This window comes from Strongylocentrotus purpuratus, unplaced genomic scaffold (genome assembly GCF_000002235.5).
Source record: "Strongylocentrotus purpuratus isolate Spur 01 unplaced genomic scaffold, Spur_5.0 spur5_scaffold_7, whole genome shotgun sequence".
Classification (NCBI taxonomy): domain Eukaryota; kingdom Metazoa; phylum Echinodermata; class Echinoidea; order Camarodonta; family Strongylocentrotidae; genus Strongylocentrotus; species Strongylocentrotus purpuratus.
In genome coordinates, this window is record NW_022145613.1 from 36,081,444 (window position 1) to 36,103,083 (window position 21,640).

At 36.5% G+C, this 21,640-nt stretch overlaps 2 protein-coding genes across 2 annotated transcripts; both read right to left on the bottom strand.

Annotated features, from left to right (window-relative positions):
• Positions 1 to 3,020, bottom strand: LOC105439880. The gene is made up of 3 exons (XM_011669404.2): positions 2,810 to 3,020; positions 2,055 to 2,323; positions 1 to 1,683 (listed from the first exon to the last, which is right to left on the bottom strand). The coding sequence occupies exons 1-3, from the start codon at positions 3,018 to 3,020 to the stop codon at positions 292 to 294; spliced, it is 1,872 nt and encodes a 623-aa protein (XP_011667706.2). The 3' UTR covers positions 1 to 291.
• An 11,825-nt stretch (positions 3,021 to 14,845) lies between these two features.
• On the bottom strand, positions 14,846 to 21,193 carry LOC105439882. The gene is made up of 8 exons (XM_030974539.1): positions 21,133 to 21,193; positions 20,246 to 20,479; positions 19,388 to 19,717; positions 18,887 to 19,025; positions 17,974 to 18,337; positions 17,083 to 17,763; positions 16,132 to 16,381; positions 14,846 to 15,569 (listed from the first exon to the last, which is right to left on the bottom strand). The coding sequence occupies exons 1-8, from the start codon at positions 21,191 to 21,193 to the stop codon at positions 15,271 to 15,273; spliced, it is 2,358 nt and encodes a 785-aa protein (XP_030830399.1). The 3' UTR covers positions 14,846 to 15,270.
• Positions 21,194 to 21,640: the final 447 nt, after the last annotated feature.

The following is a 21,640-nucleotide window of genomic DNA, read 5'->3' on the forward strand; positions in this document are numbered from 1 at the left end:
AACTATGCCTGTGTCCTCGTCAATATATGATTGAACAATAACCATATTTCTTGATGCATAATGCTATTGCTGCAAAGACATTTAGTCCATTTACAATACCTCACACACTCATTATTATTCTAAAAGGTCTACAGTACAACTTTTGCCTATACGGCAATGCATAGTGATGAAAATTTTCAATTCAGCAGCACATCCCCTGTGAAATTACCACCCCCCTCAAGTCTAAAGATATTTATCAACACTCCTTTCTCGTTCACAAAAATACCTCTTAAAACAGACACATATTGATGATTAAGCTTGGGTATTTCCTCTAAAATAAATATGTGCGATTTTTCTCTTGTTCGTTCCACTGTACAGCTGACTATTTTCCGACGTCGCCGTTGCACCCACCAGCATCTCATTTTCATCAGACTCTGGGCTGCAATTCGACGTATTCCTTGAAAGGTCGTGCTGATGGTCCATGTTTGATTCTGCTACACCGAGCTGGTCATCACTGCACGATGTGAGTCTATTCTCTACCCTATCGTCTGACGCGTGCACAAGTGCTACTTCAGCCTGCAGATTACGGGAGTCATGATGCACTAAGTTGTTGTCAATCGGACCTGACGTAACGGTTTGGTAGGTAACGTCGTTTATCAGGGTCTCCATGTCATCATCTCCTCTCCGTCGATCAGGAATGGAAGGCAGTGGTCTCCCTACAAAACTTACCCGTCTAGAACCCGAGCTTAACCTATTGCGACCTTTAAAATAGGTGTGTAATACTTTTCGTGGTTGGATGATTCCTGGTCTGTCCTGTGCGTCGTCCGATATGTTTTCGTGTTGATCCCTTGTAGAAGCGCCATCTGCCCTACCAGGTACCAACCGCTCACCACTCTGTGTCGTCTGCGAAATAAGATCATCTCCAAATTTGGAGCCTTTGAAGTAGGTATGTTGTACTTTCATTCTTGGCTCCGGGGGAACGAAAACGGAATCACTATCTGTTGATAGACTAGTCTCATTGACATCCGAATATGAGGTATCCTGAATCGAACTATATGTGCTTGATCTATTCCCTCTCTCCTGCGAATTAGGTTCATCTCCAACTTTAGAGCCTTTGAAGTAAGTATGTTGTACTTTCATTCTTGCCCCTGGGGGGATCAAAACGGAATCACTAACTGTTGATATACTAGTCTCATCGGCATCCAAATAGGAGGTATCCTGAATCGAACTGTATGTGCTTGATCTATTCCTTCTCTCTTGAATACTTGATCTTATCGATCGGAAACTACTTGCAGAATTTCTTTGTAAGCTATTACGGAATGCGTTCCTTATCGTTCTAAATGATATTCTTCTGTTTGTACGGGGGTCTTCACTTTGGACGCACGTCTCCTCGCTTGATGATTCGACATTCGTGTCTTCTGAACTTTGTGGATGAAATGTGGTAAGTAGTTTTCCAGAAGAAGAGCGGCGAAAAACGGAGAAGTCGTCTCTATCATGGTGGCCATTGAAGAGCGTACGGATTCTAGAATATATCGAAGATCTGTATGAACTTGATGATGAAGTATAATCACTGGTGTGAGATGAATTGAAGCTGAAGCGACTAGAGGAATAGGTACCAGATGAGGGTGTCTCAAACGAGAAGCTGTCGCTGAGGCTCTCGTCAGGGTAACGGAAAAACGAGATGAACCGACCCAGAGAGCTACCCTGTAGAGTCAAAGAATCAAAATAATCATTCAAGAGTAAACGACGTCACGATCACGTAATCACATAGTGTGTACATCTGTTCGATTGCAATCATTTATCCTATCGTAATGCTTGGTCTAAAAATGGGTCTTTGCAAACGTTAACAATTTTGAAATAAAAAGAAAACGAATTTTAGGAAATATAGATTTGATTTCTCAACGCAATAAGAATTAAAATTAGTATAATAACGTAGATTATGATAAGTAGAATCTAGCCTTTTTTCAGTAATTCGGTCAATTTAGGATTAGTTGTTATTTTAATTTGATATGTTTGTCAATGACTAATCATGATAGGCATTCCGGAGAAATATAAAAAGGGAAGTAAAGACTCACTGTCGATGCGGATCTGGCAATAGGAAAGTGATTGTTCCAGCTGTCTCTGTAAGTTATATGGTTGGTCTTGGCCTTGTAGCTTGACATGCAGCATCTGATCATTCCCACGAGGAGAAGAGCCGACACTGCAACAGCTATAACAGAGACACCTGAGACAATAAGGTAAAATTTCGCCTCGTGTTTCTGCTGCTCCTGACCTACATCTGTTGTAATCACTGACGTGGAATTGTGTGTCTGGGGATTGGTTGTGTATTTCTCAGTTGGTTCGACTACAAACATATAAGAAAATATTTGTGTCTTATATTAACATTTTACGTCTGTAATATCAGAACAAAAAATGAAAATAACAGCGTGTGAAAAGCCCGTATATAATAATCGGTGTAATTGTGCTGCCGAGTTAAGTGTTTTTAGATTTCTTTACTTTGTAATTTTCTTTGATCATACCTGTCCAAATAGAAATGTTAAGGTATGTTGATTTTAGTCACTTCATAGTTGTTGAAACGATTTTCTTTAAGTTACCAAACATTTATCCTACCCATTTCTCTATCCTTAGTGTTCATGTCCAACACACTGATCCTGATGCTTAGGATACTGATGTTAAACATGCTTTAACTCACGTGTCAAATTCGAACTCGCGAACACTTCGAAAAGGAATCCTGCTTTGGGTCGGTGAAAATTTGAGGTGAAAACGACCACGAGATCGGTCCCGTTTGTTCTATAATCGTTCTTAGAGAGATACCACGGTTCCCTCCTACCGGTCAAGTTGAACCATGTATCTGTTCGAAACGGTCCTTTGATCCTGTCCCCCAAGAAGACGTAGTCGTATAGCTCCTCCAACCAAAGACTAGTTGGCCTTGCCGTGATCGTACACGGTGGCGTCGTCTTTATCCACCACAGGCGGTAACCGTTGTCACTGTAGTTTCCATTTTCAAATGGATGGGTGATGTTGTGAATGGAGTGGGGCATGCAAGCTTGACGTCAACTGTGGTGATATTTAAAATCGTTGAAGAGACAAGGATATTTTTTTGTCTGGTCATTGGTTTTACATGACGTTATCGAAATAAGAGGGCTATGGTGTATTTCACAAATAATTCTAAATTGTTTCTGCAAATATATTCAGACTAAAGAATAGCTTACCAATAGGTTGGCAAATTTTCAATTTGCCGATGTTTATAGTGACATACATTGTACATTTGAATGTTATTGTGTTACAATATTAAAACGTAAACAATAATTATATAGATAATATTCTTTTAGACACTGTGCAACTGTGCAGAAACAGCGATGCTCTTATACAAGACTACGATTTCTCGGATGAGCAGTCAAGTATTTTTATTATAATGTTTGTGATGTTGCTCAGTATAAAATTAGAACTTCTGCTAAATTTAAGGTGTAGATGGTATAATAAATTGGTAGTTTTAATGAAGCGGATGGCACCTTACCTTTTCGTATTTCGGCTATCAACCTGAATTGTAATTCCCTTGCATGATACGCAACCAAGTCTTTTTTGCGGATGAATTTAATCCACATGCCCTTGCTTAGAGAGATGACATCCTTGGGAGTGACCCTCCCACTGCCATGATGTAAGAGGAGAGAACGACCAGTACAAGTTAGCAACAACAGATGGTAGGGGTTGTGAATATGATAGGTGATGAGAGAAAGTCAACCTTACGCCAGGATTATAAGATAAAATAATATATTTAGTGTATACACTGTATATATATTTTTTGCATCTCGTTGGATATTACTCCTCTTAGTATTTTATACAGGCGCGTACGCAGGGGGGGGGGGTGTTTGGGGGTTAAACCCCCCCTTTGGTAATTTTATGTGTGTAAACCCCCCTAAAAAATCCCTACCCCCCCCCCCCCCCTTTGGATTTGTTTTTGTTTTTGTTTTTGTTTTTAATTATTAAAACAAAAACAAAACAAAAAAAAAATTACCCCCATGGCTGACCTAAGAAAGGTGACCTAACCCCCCCCCCCAACGGAACAAAATGTCAAATTTTCAAATTTCAAGACCCCCCCCCCCAAAAAAAAGTGTCCTCTTACCCCCCCCCCCCCCCCCCCCCCCCCCCCACTGAGCGACTTTTCGGCTGGCTGAGTCGTTGCGATTTTTTTTGGACTACCAAAAAAAACAAAAAAAAGTGTCCGCTTACCCCCCCCCCCCCCCCCCCACTGAGCGACTTTTTGGCCGGCGCGATTTTCAAATTTTCCTGAGTCGTTGCGAAATTTTGGACTGGATTTTAAACCCCCCCCCCCCCCCTTGAAAAAATCCTGCGTACGCCACTGATTTTATATATATATATATAAATCGTAAGAAGTGGACTAAAACTGGTAAATATGACGGACTGTCTTGTGTGTTATGGGCAAAATATAAATGAATGACTACAAGACTAAAGGACTTAGTTGATTGTTTATTGTAGCCAAGTTTTCGGCATTCTAGCCTTCGTCGTTGGCTGTACAACCAACAAAATTTAGGAATTGAAAACAAAACTGTTCTCACGATTCGGGATACAATATACACCGAATTATAGTCTTTATTACACGTACATGATTTTATGCACATTTTTGAGCGAGAAGGGAAAAGCAAAATCAATATTCGGATGGGCCATTATGATAACACCATGAAGACGTAAATAGGAGGAGGGAGGGAGAAAGAACAAGAGGGGTCATGGAATAGAACAAACTGAACCTTCAAGAATATGAATAAAGTCATACCTGAATTTGGCGAGCAAACTATCCGATCTCATTGATTCATCCCACAGATCTCCAATTTCCACATAGTCATAACCTTTGTTCAAGACAAAAGTCGAGAAACTCAGTCTCACTCTGTAATCGTCATCCGGGGCAAATATCTGCCAGCAGTAGCTGAAGTCTCCCGCTTGAATAGTCAGATTCTTGTCAAAGGTGACGTTTTCATTTGACAAGTTTCCTGGAAGTGATAAGACAACATTGTAAATCATTTATTCTTAAAAAATATTTTGCTTTCATATGTCTTAAGAATTGAATACTTTGTTAATGTTGTTATTATGATAATAAAAATAATCAACTTGTTCTTCTTATTGTTATCATTATCATTATTATCAAAATTATAATAATTATTATTAAAACAACTCAAAACACACTTGTTTAACTAATGCCCGCTTACCAGCACTTGTTCTTGCTCTTCTATTACCTGTCTTACCCTTTATTTTGTTCATTCCTATATTGTTACATACATGTCTGTTGTTAAGCATCTTTCTATTTTGTTAATTGTTCATTGTATATGTTAATTAAGCGCTTTGTATCTACTTGTAGAAAAGGCGCTATACAAATGTTCATTATTATTATTATTATTATCAAAATTATAATTATTATCATTGTGATTATAATTATCATTATCATCACCATTACAATTATTATTATTATTATTATTATTATTGTTATTATTATTATTATTATTGTTATTATTATTATTATTATTATTATTATTATTATTATTATTATTATTTTCATTATTATTATCTTTTAATTGCTACTAATAATACTACTACTGACTGCTACTACTGCTACCACTACTACTTCTACTACTACTACTACTATTAATACTACTACTTCTACTACTACTACTACTACTACTACTACTTATACTACTACTATTACTACTACTACTACTACTTCTACTACTACTACTACTACTACTACTACTACTACTACTACTACTACTACTACTTATACTACTACTATTACTACCACTATTTCTACTACTAATACATGTATTACCGTTATACAACGCTATGTCATGTAGAGCATGTACTCCAGAGTATTTTTAATCATGTTGATATAAGCATCCTATATGATGAAATCTCATCTAAGAATAGTGATATTGTAAATTAACTTATGATTTCACATTTTTGTGCGACAAAACAAAGTGATGAAAAAACTCCGTATTTACCAGCACAGTCTTCTGCATAATATTGTTGAAACAGCTCAGTGTAAATCAGAAGATTTAATAGGAAGAAAGTAGCCCTACACTGCTTCATATTGATTGAGTTCGGTCAGTTGATATATAAGAACACTTTGGCTGAGCATCAATGCTTATTCCATCTATGAGAAATTAGATCACTTTGAGGCGTTTAATTTACTCAGGGTGAAGCAAAAGAGAGTTTCTTATCAACTTTCATCTTTTCAGAAAATAAAGTCACAGAGAGCCGATATCAAGGTGTTTCCACAAAACTATGGCGCATTTTGAATACCACCAGGATAACTGAAAGATCATGTTCTGACGCTAAAGCAAATTATGTCATGATGTGCAGTTCGGCTTACAGTGCTGGCCAATAATCATGATAATCACAGTTTGTTGTTAAATATGGTAACGTCATCTCCGCTTCGTATCAAAAGCAGTGCTTTGAGACCCTCTTGAACGCAGTGCAAAGCATCAAGAACAGCCATTAATCAGTCTTGCGTGTCAGAAGAAGCTCCTCTTCTATTTCAGCTAAAGCATTAATCTATGACAGTCATCATGTTGTACGTCCTACGTTTTGGTGGTGGAGAGGAGGCGAAAACTGGAATTTATGAATAACTCCTCAAAGTGTATCACTCCGCTTTCCGTAAATAACAGATAATATTTAGAGATCACATAAATAAAACTTCTGCTTATTTCGCTGGTTTCCACTGCCCATCAGTCACCGCTATAATCAAACCATTCCATTGGTTATTTAAAGCACCTAAAGATATAGTATTGCGTGCGACGGTTTGAGTACATCATAATCTATTGCTATTCTAACTCAATAGATTGATATGAAGAGGGTATGAAACCAATAATTCTAAGTATCCCGAGACTTGATTTTCTATCAGTAATAAAATAGGCAATGCGATAACCCTATTACTAAAGATATATCTTTTTAGTACATGCCATTTTAATATAGCAACTTCCTCAATCTATTTTTTTCTGTGCCATAGGATTTAGCCACTTGAACTTACAAGGGAAAGCGAAAGTCTGGTAGATTGTTTGACAGGTCGAATGTAAGCAACGGAGATCAGGGATGAATAGGCATATGGCACTGGTTTTTTGTAACTATGACCAAATAGCTTAATGACCCTTTGACAGCCTGAAACTTTACAAAGATAAAGAATTAGAAATCAGTTACAACTTTTTCTTGTAGCATGGACCTAGGTTAACCTCCCATAGCTTAACGAAAAAATTTAAGCGTTGCTTTATGTGCTTGAGGTATCCCTGAACAGCCAATTGTTTACGGAATTTTGTAACAAAATTGACATACCTTTTTGGTTGGAGCCGAAAAAAATATATACCCACAAGCAATATGTTTTTTTTCTATTGATGATTAATGAGCATGGGTGGATCTTAAAGAAAGTTGACAGTAATCTGAATTAACTCCTGTATTTTGATAGAACAGTGCAATTGAAAATGGTGTTTCGGACGTTACATTTTCCGTAAACAATGTAGGCCCTCATTTAACCCACTAGAACAATCATTTCATGAGATTGTTTATGGTTTGAATAAGCTTATTAGTTACTCCAAGTCATTAAATTAAAAGAAAATATAATTTAATTGTAGTAGCGCTTATATTATAAATATATTCAAAATTTGAAAAAGTTGTCTCATTAAACAATTTTGTAACGTCCGAAACAACTTTCAATTTGAAGTAGCAGAAAATATATAAACTGCAGGACCTATCTTTCGTAACATTTTTTAAACATTTCATGGCGGCTACCCACCAAAAAAAAGAAATTTGCAATACATCATTACAATACTATTTTAAAGTTAAAACCAATTTTCCGTTAACAGTCGTAACGTCCGAAACAAATGTAACGTCCGAAACAAAAAATAGCAAATAAATGATGATAATCCATATTTGAGGGTATCTGGAGTGAATAAATCATTTTGAAATAAGTTATTATAAGTCTTAACACAAGTCAAAACACAAATCAGGTCTTTCAAATCCAATAATTTTGTGTAAACTCAAGAAGGGTGTTTCGGACGTTACACTATTTGATTGTTAACACATAGTTTGCAAATTTCAACTAATTTTCGATCATATGTGCAAGTTACGATTTCACAATGCACACTCCTGTTAAAAACAATATTTTGATAATTTCATTTAAATCTAAATATAAAAATATGAAGAAATATGATGCAAAAAATCAAATTTTCCATAAAATATCTAAATTTTCTGCAAAATTGACTTATAAAACATAAATATTGAAGCCACACTTTGTGGTGCAAGGCATTCCTGGCTGCTTTAGTATATCCTTAATTGTAATTTATGAGAAAAAATCTCAATAAAAGTGACTCATAAAAATTATTCAGCCATTTTAACAGCACTTTCTGATATGCTGTTAGCACGTTTCGGATGTTACATTAAACTGTTAACAGACATTTTCATACTTTAACTAGTTCAAATGAGGGGCAAAGATAGATGTGAGAATAGCAAATTTCAATTTTTCAACCTCTCCTCTTGCTATTTACATTGCTGTGTGTTTGCAAATCATCACGTTTTCATTTTTACAGAGGTTGTTCCAAATTATGTCATATAACCAAAGATTGTATAGTCAATCTAAACTATTTGGTAGGTTACCAAAGCTCAAAATCACCCACTTAAGCAATACCCGGTGTACATGTACATGACACAGGTATGATACAGGTATATAAAGTTGATAAAATCAAGCAAATTAAAATGTTTTTCTAAAAATTTATGGGAAATATGGATTTTCATTTGAAAATACCTTTTAAAAAGGGCACTCAGTACACGTGTAACTAATCTGTGTAGAAAGTACATACATGTATAAAAGAAAAGGGCATTACCAGTAATACCTTATTTAATGATCCTAAACATATACATGTATGCATACATACAAAATGTATAAGCTAGTGTAGAGATTTATTTTGAACTTCTGAAACTCCCCTTCATATCCATGATTCATCCCTTTCATATTAATAGGTCACCCCTCATTCACATTCACCCTTTTCATCCACCATCCTTTCATCTGTCTATCTCTCTCTCTCATTGGTTTCAATGTTCACCTGATGCAGTCAAGCTTATATAGTATAATTTACATATACTATGAATATTCAATATATACCCTTTGTTTATGTTTGAATATTCAAGAATACTTTGTGATGTTGATTTATACTTGTATGGGACTATATGAATATTTATTGATTTATTCTACTTTGCATGGAATGTATGTGGAGGAGTGCTACATAGAATGCTGTAATGCTTTTACACATTAAAACATGGTCAGTTAGCTATAGTAGTTATCAATCCTACAACATGTCTGCTGTGCTGCCTCTGTGTTAAGAGTGCTAGTAATTATCTGTTAGAACCGCAACCCTACACTTGTGTGAAATATAAATGGGCTGTCTGTTTTTGTTTTTTTTTTCCTCTACGAAATGTCAAAGTTGGGGGTGCGGCGCTGCGGCCTTATCGCCGGCAAATACGGTACATGTTTAACCTACACTGTATATTGTTTGTCACCTGTAATATAGGCACAGCAAGAGTTAAGATCTATCAACCAACCAACCGACCAACCAATCAATCCATCCATTCATCAATCGGTCATCAATTAAATAAATAAATAAATACTTATTTAAGAGCATCAAAACATATTGTCATTTGAAACAGCCTCCTAATACAATAGTGGTAAAGGATGATTGTTACTACAGTAGTATTATAACCTAAAACATACAAAATTTTAAAATACATCAAAAATGTCTCATTCTCGAGATGTACATACATTAGGATTCACTTATTTCTTATTACTGTACTTACATGACTGGGGGTACTTTTTTATAGTTTTATTTTTTTAAAGATTTGTCAATTTTTCAGTGCTTACATACATGTATGTGTTAGTGATATTATTGAATGACACACTATATAGTTGAAGGCAAAGAACATTAGCAAGCTGATTAAACATCCATATTGTAGAGTTTGTAGAAATTGATGATCTCATTGAAATGTTAACATCGTGTAACATCCGAAACAAACCATAGTATACATTTCACACTGTTGTTCATAACATGCAATAAAGAGTATGTTTCTAAGTGAATTTTCTAAGGAGTTTTGATGACTACAATTGCTATTAGCTTCATATTTCACTCTGTTAGATCACATAAGCATTTTAAACTACCGGTACACGTTCTTGAAATGAATAATATACCTTACATAAATTGAGTGGTCGATGAAGACAAACTTGGTATACATGTATGTGCTAAACTAATTAAAACTGCACAATTTTTTTCCATAAATGTTACAGAAGTATTTTTCTGCAAACAATTAATGTAACTGAGGTCAATAATACCTAAAGAAAAGCAATTAACTTGAATAAAGTTATAATGTTAACAGTGTGTAACGTCCGAAACATCAGTGGTGTGCCATCTGAAAATTATTAGGCAATGCACTGGTTCCCAATTTTTTTGCATGTATTTACCTTATATCATCAGTTGTTATAATAAAATAAGTTTGACCTAAGAAAAAAGCATTTTACCTATTGAAATAAAAACTTGTTATTGTCAAAACCCTAATTTGGAGCTATTTTTCACTTTCAAGGGATACAAAATCTGTATTTTTCAAGATAGAAACTCAACAATTTGCATGAATAATCTCTGAAACATATTCTTAAAGACCCAACATATTTAAAGGTGTAGTTAATAGCAAATGAGTTTTATATCACAGTTATTAGATATGCTATAGTTTACAATAAAATTGTAAAAACTCAAAGTATTCATATCTGGTGAATAAATAAGGAGATAGATTAAGGTCCAGAATTTGCATTTCTCAAAAATATGATTAGTCCTGATCCTAAAAATACAAGTTTGAAGTGAGTAAACATAATTTCATTTTGGACCCATTTGTGGACACATTAATTTTGGTATAAGTTAAAAAACCAGTGCCATATATTATATTCAGGTTAAAGAAGAAAAAAATATTTTGTTTAATGCAACAGGAAATATAAATACAACACAATCTTGTTTCTCTCTCTCTCTTAAAGGTACTATGTCCCAATTGCGGGCCAAACAAAATTTAATGAAAAGGTTAAATTCCACTGGCATTTGAAAGATGATACTAATTTAGAACTTCCCTCAAAAATGAAAGGGCTTTTTGTGGGAAAATAACGACGGTTAGTTGTCGAATCGACTTGAGGGATTACAATCCTTTTAATTAATGGTCTGATTTCCAGACCCTTGTACCGAATGGTCGTACATTTTGTGCTGCGCAAAGATTCAATCATATTAATATTGGCCATTACAAAAAGTTGGTTATTGATGTAGACAAATGCTCATGAACCCTTTACAGCTCATTTTATGTATAATATTACCAAAGAAAAAAAAAGAGTCAGTCAGTTACTCTATAGTGTCTGGCAGGAGAGTATAGAAAGTAAACGGGTTGTCTTGCATACTTTGAATACTAGGACACTGCTAACGTTTAACTTTCACAGATAGGACATACGTGACATATTCATAATTCCTGCAAATGGGACATAGTACCTTTGATTGATTGCAATATACCGAAAACAAACAGAGGGGTTTTCTGTATCACCATATATTAAACGGGATGTGATTTCTTGCGACATCATATTTAGTTATGCACTCTATCATGAAGAAAACTTAAGGTGTCGGATCATAAGAAATGATCTACCAGCCGCTTACCATAGAAGCACTAGGCTCTCAAAAGTTGATGGAAAACCTATTCTGTTAAAGAGAAATTAATAATAATAATAATAAAAATAACAATAATAAAAGTTTCCGCCAGGCAAAGTGCTCGAGACGCTCTAATATCTGGCTCTGCTAGGCTACCGATGTCCAGGAATTTCGTCCTACCTGTACCTATTTAACACCTGGGTGGAGAGTGGAAAATGTAGGATCTTGCCAAACTGACATTAGTTCCGCGGCAGGACTGGAACCGCGAACCATGTGATCCAAGACATATCCACTAGACCACAATACCCCTCCAATTGGCAAGGAAAAATATGGTTTATAAAGAAGGCTTGTAGAACACATTGTTGAAAAGGAGGTCACATTCTTCTTGCCCGCGATTACAGTAGTAAAAATGGCATAAAACTCGGATACTTTTGTATACTTATTGAAAGCAATCAGAGTTTGATTTTCTCATGTTGAGAAAACTCTAATAAGGCAGGACAAAAACGAATTTCATCATCATTATCATCATCAACATCACCACCACCACCACCGACCACCACCACATTCATCCTCACCATCACTTCAACATCGACACCCAAATTATCATGAAAAGTCTAACCATGAATACAACAAACGTCATGCCTACCCGATTAGTATTATTATCATCAGCATTATCATCATCATTATCGTCCTTATTATCATTATCATCATTATCATCATCATTATCGCTAGCATCATCATCCTAATAAAGATGATGATGATACTGATCATCATCATCATCATTTTCATTATCATCATCATCATCATCACCATTATCATCATACTAATCATCATCATCACGATCGTCACACTCGTTGTCATCATCATTAAACTTTCCTAAACATCATTATCGTCCACTAACTGGATTCGTTCCTGTCGTGTACAATTACACCAATAAATCCCCAACATTTGACCGTTTATGATGTATGTATGAATAAAATGTACCTGAATATATACTATAACGTAATATAGGGTGGGTGGGGCGATGAGGTCTGCTCTTGGGTGGGGCATGTTCAGTAGTGTGAAATAATATTTAGAATGTTTTAGTTTTTTTGTAATGATTTATTTTGTGTTATGTTATTTTCTTTAATTTTTTGTATATTTGTAGGACACCTTGTTAGAATAGCTGTGCTGTAATGGCACAGATAAGCAGGGTGCTCCTTCCAATTTGTTTAAATAATATTGTCACAATATGTTATCCTCTATAATGTTTTTTGTTATATTGGTAGATACAATCAATCGATCAAAAGCAAAATGCATACAAGCAACAATACTCTGTAAAGACAATAAAGCAATTTAATATAAAAATCGAACAGTTTCATCTCACTAAAACGATTTTTAATCTATTTGATTACTTAAAAGCCATAACAGAACAAGCAGAGTTTAGAAAAAGTATCCTCACTATTATAGTACCTCTTACAATTCTAATCTCTGAATAACTTATATAGTATTTACACATTTGTGAATGGAATGTGCCGAATATTTTTTTTCTTTTAAAAGCATCAAATATGTCATAGATTATGGATGCTTCTTTAGTTATTATTGAAATCTTGATACATTTAAGTGCTTAAGAAAATATTTTGTACACTTTCCTTCAATAGATGAACAAGGAAAAACACTAACATGTATATCAAAAAAAGGATTTTCATAACCCAAAGAAAAATATAATATTACACATCAAAAGCTTATAAGATAAGCAAAGGTTTTGAGTATATATATCCATTGCTGGAAAACAAAACAATCATCTCTATATTTTCGTTTATGGTAATGTACCTTGGTAACTTGAAAACTCAGAGCAATAATTCCCCTCAGCTTTCTTTTGGTTTATAGATAAGAAATACATCACCAAATCATTCCTCGCATGAATTTGTGCAAATTACTGTGTTATCCTCTGCAATATACGGTGGACTGGAGAGCAATGGAGCAACAACGAAAATTGAGCGATGGAAAATATTTTTATGGAGAGATAATAGTGTCTTCATCAAATGTTTCAAATGGGATTGAGGAAGCAAATAGCATGTGAAGAGCTTTTTAAAATAATTTATATATAGCAATGTATGACTTTCTACAGTTTATGATATTTACAGCAATTTCCAAAGGTGTATATACATGTTAACAAGATCGCAAAAGTTCTCAATAATCAACTTAGGTGCTGTTTGAATTCCATGTTGTTATGCCTTTAGAAAACGTGTACGGATTACGTAATAAGTCATTGTGTAATTCTCGCACATTTTCAAAAGGTAATGTTAATATTTAGGTCGATTTCTGTAAGTGCTTGCGGTCGCGTTAGGTTTAGATGCGAGTTGTGACTATAACAGTAATCTATATACACATCAGCTATCCTACACGATAATTCAAACCTGATTTGAAAAGATGAATGACCTACTTTATCTTTTTTTCAATAAAAGATGGAGAAATTAAAGAAAAATTTGCTCTTAGTCGCTTTAAATTAGGAGTACATTTTATGGTGAACGGAAAAGGGGCGTTTATCCAAAGGAAAAAATACATTTATTTGAAAAGAAAATGAGCATGTTTTAAAGTATAAACGGGAATTATCTGAGGTGAAAATGGGCGCGTTTTCGCACCTGATAAGATGCACTCACCAGATACGAAAAGAAAAGGCACTTATGAGAACGAAAAAAGGGGCACTCATTACGGAAAGGGGGCAATTATCAAAAAGAAAATAGCACTTATTAGAAAGGATAAGGGGTACGTGTCAAAATAAAAGGGGCACTAATCAGAGATAAAAAGGAGCCATTATTTCAAAGTTAAAGAGAGCACCTCTCAAATTTTAATAAGGGCACTAACCGGAGATGACAAGGGGGCACTTATAAGCATTAAAAGGGGGCATACAAAAGAAAAGAGGCACTTGTCAAAATATAGGGGGCACCTCACAGACTTGACAAAATGCAAATATAAGAGGTGAAGGGGCACTTATTACAAAGGAAAATGGGCACTTGTCGGAGGAAAGGGGCGCCTATTAGATTTTAATAGAGGTATTTATCAGAGATGTGAATCGGGACATTTATGAGAAGGGGAAGGGGCTCTTATCAAAATAAGAAAAAGGGCATTTATCAGAAGGAAAAAGGGCACTTAGAAAAAACAAGGGGCAATTTTCAATAAAAAATGGGGCACTTATCAAACGTGAAAAGGGACACTCATCAGATGAAAATGGGCAATCATCAGAGATGAAAAGGGGCACTTGTCAGAAGGAGAAGAGGCACTTATTACAAAAGAAAAGGGCACTTGTTAAAGTAAAAGGGAACTTGTTCTCAGATTTGAATATGGGAAATTATCATTGGTGAAGGGGCACTTATCAAAGGTGGTAAGGGCACGTATAGGAATGTAGAATGGGCACCTATTAGAAATAAACAGGGACACTTATCTTAAGTAAAAGGGGGCTCTTTTTATATGTAAAAAGGGGCACTTTAGGGGTACTTGAAAACGCGTGGGGCACTATTATATTTGATATCAAGACGAAATTTTGTTACATTGTACCCCTGAGGATGATGAACCTGAGTTTAAGGTTAAGCCTTACTTATTCCAATTTGTTATCAAGACGAATGTTTGTAAGATTGTACCCCTGAGGGTCATTAGGATTCCCTAAGTACTCCATCCCACATCCTGGTTCTATGTCATCGATTTCACAGTAACTTCTGTATGCGGAGACTTCACGGTCTTTGTCGCGTGTGGTCTGAACGTCTCCAGAAGTGGTTACGCTTCTCTTCATTGAAACAGGGTTCCTTAGGAAGGTGCTCAACAAGTTCGATTTAGGTGGCGCCTGTGAGGTGGTGTTTGAAAGGCCTAGGTTGTCCACGGGGTGATTCTTCGTACCATCTAGTGTGTTCATGTTAATGATAAGATAGGTATACGTTAATATAAGTAAATTGTCAATGAAATTGAATGGAAATTCTTTCTTAAACATGTACCAATCTTACATGCTACGAACAACACAATGTTATCCTTGTTAGAGAGATGACTCATTAAAATGGTAGATATCACTTTTGTGCGACAAACGAACCCATAAATTCATACAACTTATTTCATGTAACTTAGCCAACTAAAGCTGTTATGAGTTGAGTTTACCATTACTGCAATTGTCTATGATTATGATTATTATTTGTAAATTGATCTCTGTAAACTATTACCAATGAAAACCAAATTTCTGAAGGGACAAAAAAAAAATCCTCTGAACTTCAGATTATCTAGAGAGATTAGGCAAACGTATGGAAATTATAACGACCATAAGCTGAATGAAGTTGATGTATTATGAACTAATTACATATGAATATTTTATTCGAGTGTGTACGACCCTTCCGGTATACGAGCCTTCAATCTTTAAAAGAGCTTCGTATGCATCCGGTCTAGTCTGAATAGGCTAAATAAATCACCCACTCACCATCGATGTCAGTACAATTCGATGAAACGGTTAGGTCGTGCGCAGAAGTAGAGACAGCTCGAACAACCTTCGAAACGTTCAAGTACTTTGGTTTCGCTCTGTCAGGCCTCCTCGCAGCAACAAAGCGCTTCCGATTTACGGGTGGAAGGTTGGCATATGCTGTCAAATCAGGGTTTAGTCCCTCTGCTTCCGCTTGTAAACTACTGCACAAGACGTCAAACTTGGCCATTGCTGAAGAGTAGCGATCATCCTAGTGAACAAGGAAATGAAAGAGCGAGAAAAAAAAGAGACAAAAAATCATTTGCTTCTAGACGGAACTGTACAGTGGCATGGGATTCAGCAGAAATATCTATTATTCCCTTGGAATATTTTTTAAATAGTTATTAAAGAAATTATCTATATAAGTATACTGTTTCCAAAATATGTTGCTAAGGTCAATTTAAAACTGCTACACGATCAACTTCGACTCCCTACATCATGAATATATACCGCAAAATATACACTTTTTATATATAAATAATGTCTAACACAGGTCACACAACTTGTAAAGAAACAGACAGATGCAATTTAAAGTGGTGCCATCGTAGGCCCAGTGGCGGATCCAGGGGCGGGGGCCCGGGCCTCCTTCCCTGGGGAAAAAACGTGTACAAAACACGTTAATTTTACCTTTCTTTGGAGATGGGCCCCCTTCCCTGGCGTTCAAGGAGGAGGGGTGCAATTTTTTAAATTTTCGAGGGCCAACAAAAAAAATAGGGCTCACTTCCCCCCCCCCCCCCCCCCCACCACTGAGCGAATTATCGGTCGGCTGTTTCGCCGCTTAATATTTTCTCAAGAATTGTCCCCCTCCCCTGCCGCCTGCTGAATCCGCCCCTGCGTAGGCCAACATTCAGTAATTTCCAAAATGGCGTCCGTCACCTACATTTGTTTTACCTTACATGCGCGTTCATTTACCTGTTCAATTGGTGAGTAGCATTGACCTCTGTCGTCAGCATACGTCAATGATAAGGAATCTGTAGATGAGCTTAATAACTGGTCGTTTTCTCTGCGTCTCGTGAGAGAAGCCTCCGTCCTTGGGTTGTAACCTCGTCGTTCGACTGTAGCTGAAGTATTTTGCCCATCCCTGTGATATTCAAGACTCAACTGTGTATCCAAGCCGACGTCGTCCTCTAGATCATTACAAGTGAGGTCGAACATGGAAATGCTGGCTCTCTTGTTTAATGCAGCCTTCGAATTGAAGGTTTTGTCCCTCAGTCGCACGTGTGAAACGGGTGGCTGTTTGAAAACAGTCAGGTTAGGCGCATTCAAGCCAGGACTGACAGGGCTAACGAATGTTCCAGTGATGTATGTATCGCCCTCCAAGAGAGAACTCTGTGATTTCCTGTGCAGAGTTGGTGCAGGCTTGCCATCCCCGCGTCGTGTCGAGACAAAATCATGGGACTGTTGATAAGGGTCATCAGAGTTGGTGGTAGCTTCAGGCACGCCGTTTTGCTTGACCAGTCCTCTGTCAGGTGCATGCCTGTTTGTCCCAGCAATGGTCCATCCCTCTGTACCAGGTGTCTTGATGTCTCTACGAGATGTCTCTGACACAGCAGATGGGTTCCTTTGAGGTGGGACTCTCGATGTCCTTATTTTCTGTTGAAGATATTATCAATACAACACAATAGAAGGCACTTTTAGATACATGTATTTGTTTTAGGTCTAGAAGCGCACAAATACTTACTATGTCATCAAATATCTTGTTGTTAAGGTCTTAAAAGAGGCAGTTCAAATACAGAGCTGGTTTGATTGTTTATAGAATACAATTATACCTTTGTTAAATCTTCAAATCTTTCATGCTCTTACCCCCATGGTTATGTAGTCGGTTTCCTCGTTGCCTGTATGTCCCAAACTATTATCCAGTGTCCGGGTTGCGTGGACCAGGTCATCGAAGCTGCTTCCAAGCTTGTTCACGACGTAACTAGACCTTCTATCTGCCAGCTTCCAGGAAGGACAGCATCGAGACTTGGATCTTGAGCAGCTCCTATGTTCAACGGATGTGGTTGTCATGGTAACGTCCTTCCTCTGGCAGCACAGATCCATGAGATGTCGTATGAGTTGGTTGAGGAACACTCCTATCACCATGACTGCCAGGAGGACTCCGCCAAGGTGCAAGAGAGGGTATGTGTACCAGGGTGGCGGTGCTGTGGTGGCCGTATCGGTCTGATCGCTAGATTTAGGTAAGACAGAAAGGAGAAGAAAAACAAAGCAACGCACGGGTCACAACGGCATCCACGTAAAATAAAAACATGGTATTTCAAAAGCGAGGAAAGATTGTTTAGCAAACACGTATGCACATCAAGTATTTGTACAAAATTGTATTGTTCTGAAGAAAACTATATAATATATCTATAACGCGCCATAATTTCTATTATAAAAAGAATATCATTTTGACGGCGTCAAAATAACTACGATGTAAAAATGCGATGGAAACGCTATAAATTTTACAGTAGTATATGCAATATAAGAATTCACAACTTGGTTGTCATAACTGTGTCATAACTAATGAAAAACAGACTTTAAGGTGTATAACGTATACTTTTTACATCAAAGGAAGTCAAATGTAGAACACTTTATATAATAACAAGACAAAAATATCTTATTACACATGTATTAACCAGGCACAAATGTTATCAGTTTTAAATCACGGCAAAGGGTGTTAATGGGAGTGAACTATTCACTCCGAAGCGTGTGAATTGTACTTATTTCCCCTACTTACTGAGATGTGTCTTCAGAAGTGCCTCTGTCACTGTTTTGATTTGCTCGCTTCTTCCTCGTCGGTTTGCTGGCTGTATTTGAATCCTGGTCACGTGGTGCAGGTGTGAGACCGCGGGAAGGCCGGATACAAGGTGTGCTATCTGAAATATCATAAAATGTGCGGAAAACAATTCTAAGCTTACGTTCTTAACAGCAACAAAAATCGTATCGCAATTTATGCTTAGAGCCTTTAGACTTGCCATAGTTACCGATTCTCTACTTTTTAAAGAATCTAATTCGTACTATTCACAATGTCATTAAATTGAAATTACTGACATTAATTATAACAACAAAAGATTTTCATTATGATAACAATATAATTAATATTTCATAAACAGTGCCTTACTAGTTTATACGTAGAAGAACAAAGTGCATGAAGTATTAGTAACTAATAACAATGTTTGACTTGGAAACGACATTTCAAAGAATGTCTTAAATTCCGAATCACTCACTGTTTTCTTACCTGTCTCTCCAATAGACGTGAATGAAACGAAGAATCCTTTCCATGTCGATGATAAACCTGAGCTGAACCAGAGAGATGCAAAGTTTCCAGAGAGTGTTCGGATAGCCCCAATTCGTACGTCACAATCTTCCGTGTTCACAGCTCTTTTCCTTTCACTGATACACAGAGTGTCTCCTGGTGCGATGTTGTGGTCTAAAACATGGTATTTCAACCTGCAACCAATCGGCGCCTCTATGGTGTTGAAGGAGAAGGTGCAACGGGGATAGTTTTCAGGGTATGATGGTGAAGTCATGTTGCGCGTTTCTCCAGGACCGATCTTCAAGGCTGAGGCTTTAGTTCGAGATTATAAAATAAAAGTTTACAGGATTAGTACAGACAAGGCTTTACTTTACTTATATTAAAATGGACAACCCATGAACCCATTTACTGCTGCTAACCCCCCCCCCCCCCCCACCCCTAACATTTTCGCTTATTAAATGAAATTCGAATGTTTTAAATATTAATTGTTTGTCACCTTAATAGCAAGACGGCGCAGTATAAATTCGTTGGAATAACGAAGTTTCGATTTTGGACTTTTGCCAGTATACACATCGCTTCTGGTTGCTACGTAGGTTGTATTGTCAGCTCGAAAAGAGATGTTGATATATGTTTTATTATCGTGTAATTACAGTACATAACCAAAATCTAGCAGTGAAGTATAGCAGAATACAATGCATCAACAAAGAAAATACAACATGCAGACTAACAGAAGCCGAGTATCAAAATTTACAAATCAAATAGCAGAACAATGGTAAAGTAAAGGAAAGTCAAAGACTAAATGGGATTAATAAAATTTAAAAAAAATACATAAAGCATTACCTTTATCTTCGACCAAAGTTGCGTTTAGAACAAACGATTCTTCATCAGTCTGATGGGAATTGTGAGACAATGTGATGAGGAGCTGTTGCCCTGGTGATATAAGATGAGGGGGTGGAGGGTTGATCCTCCTGGATACCGTCAGGAGTCTTTGAGAGAAACTACCTTCTCCGATTTTGTTGTAGAATGCAAGACGATCTCCTCCCTGAAGATGGACTGTCAGGAACTTCACTAGGACTGACGAATGAAACAGAAGGTAGGGAATTCATGAGATAAGACGTGTCTGGGTGTGCACTGGAGAACATTAGGAATACAGAGAGACAGTGAACAGAGGTGGGCACAGGAGAGGATATAGAAAAATGGAGAAGATCTTTGTTGAAGAGTGAAATTAGAAAGAGCAATTATCAGCTATTCCTTTCATTTATGTCTACATTGTAGACTTATCATAAATACGTTTACAATCGTTGTCTATATATTACATTTGGTTGTGTGATGCTGCTAGGCAGATATCTAATAAACTGTTGATATTGCAACTTGTTTGAAATTGTAGGTACATTCGATAATTTCCATGAATCCTAATCATACAACGAAATAGAAAGGAAAACAAAAAGTGAAAAGGGGTTGTGAAGTGAGGATGGAGTGGATTACTTATTGAGGATCGTGTTTTTGTTTTCTTCTGATTTGCGTTGAACTCGTCTGCTTGAATTCATTCAACATCTTATAATCAGAATAAGTTGTTTTGAAGTTTCCTCTGTATATCTTTGTTTCGTAGCACTTACAGAAACGTTGATATTTGTCATTAAGTTGATCATTGAGATACTTATTTTATCATTGATCATCTAAATGTCGTTATTTTCATTTACTGACTACTTTTGTTTATACCACAATACCAAAGTCAGCTAGGTCGTTCATGTTATTCATGAACGAGCACGATTCTAGTCGGACTGACATCTCTTGCCCGAAGATGAACCCACATAGTATTCTCATTAACGAAAGTCAGAATATAATATAAATTAAATTTTCCATGCATAATCGTATCATTAATTTGGCCTCTGCTATTTAGACATACATACATTCTATTATCTCCTCATGAGTAGGGGAAGAAAACAGTAACTGCAGAATTTTCAATTGTTAAGTAATAATTCTTATCGCCTTTCTACTGGGCTCATAATGAACTATATTACTGCCCATTTGATTCTGATTTGGTAACCAAGCTGAGCATGATTACCTCTATGCTTCTCTGGGGCCTTGATGGTGACTGATGAGCTACTGGTCGTTTTCACGTTGGGGAAGGTGGCCGGTGTTATGCTCACATCATCGGTATTTGGTTGGAGCACTATCTCGTTCCCTGTCGAGAACAGAAAAAAAACCCAGATCAGGGTTAAATTGTTCATAATA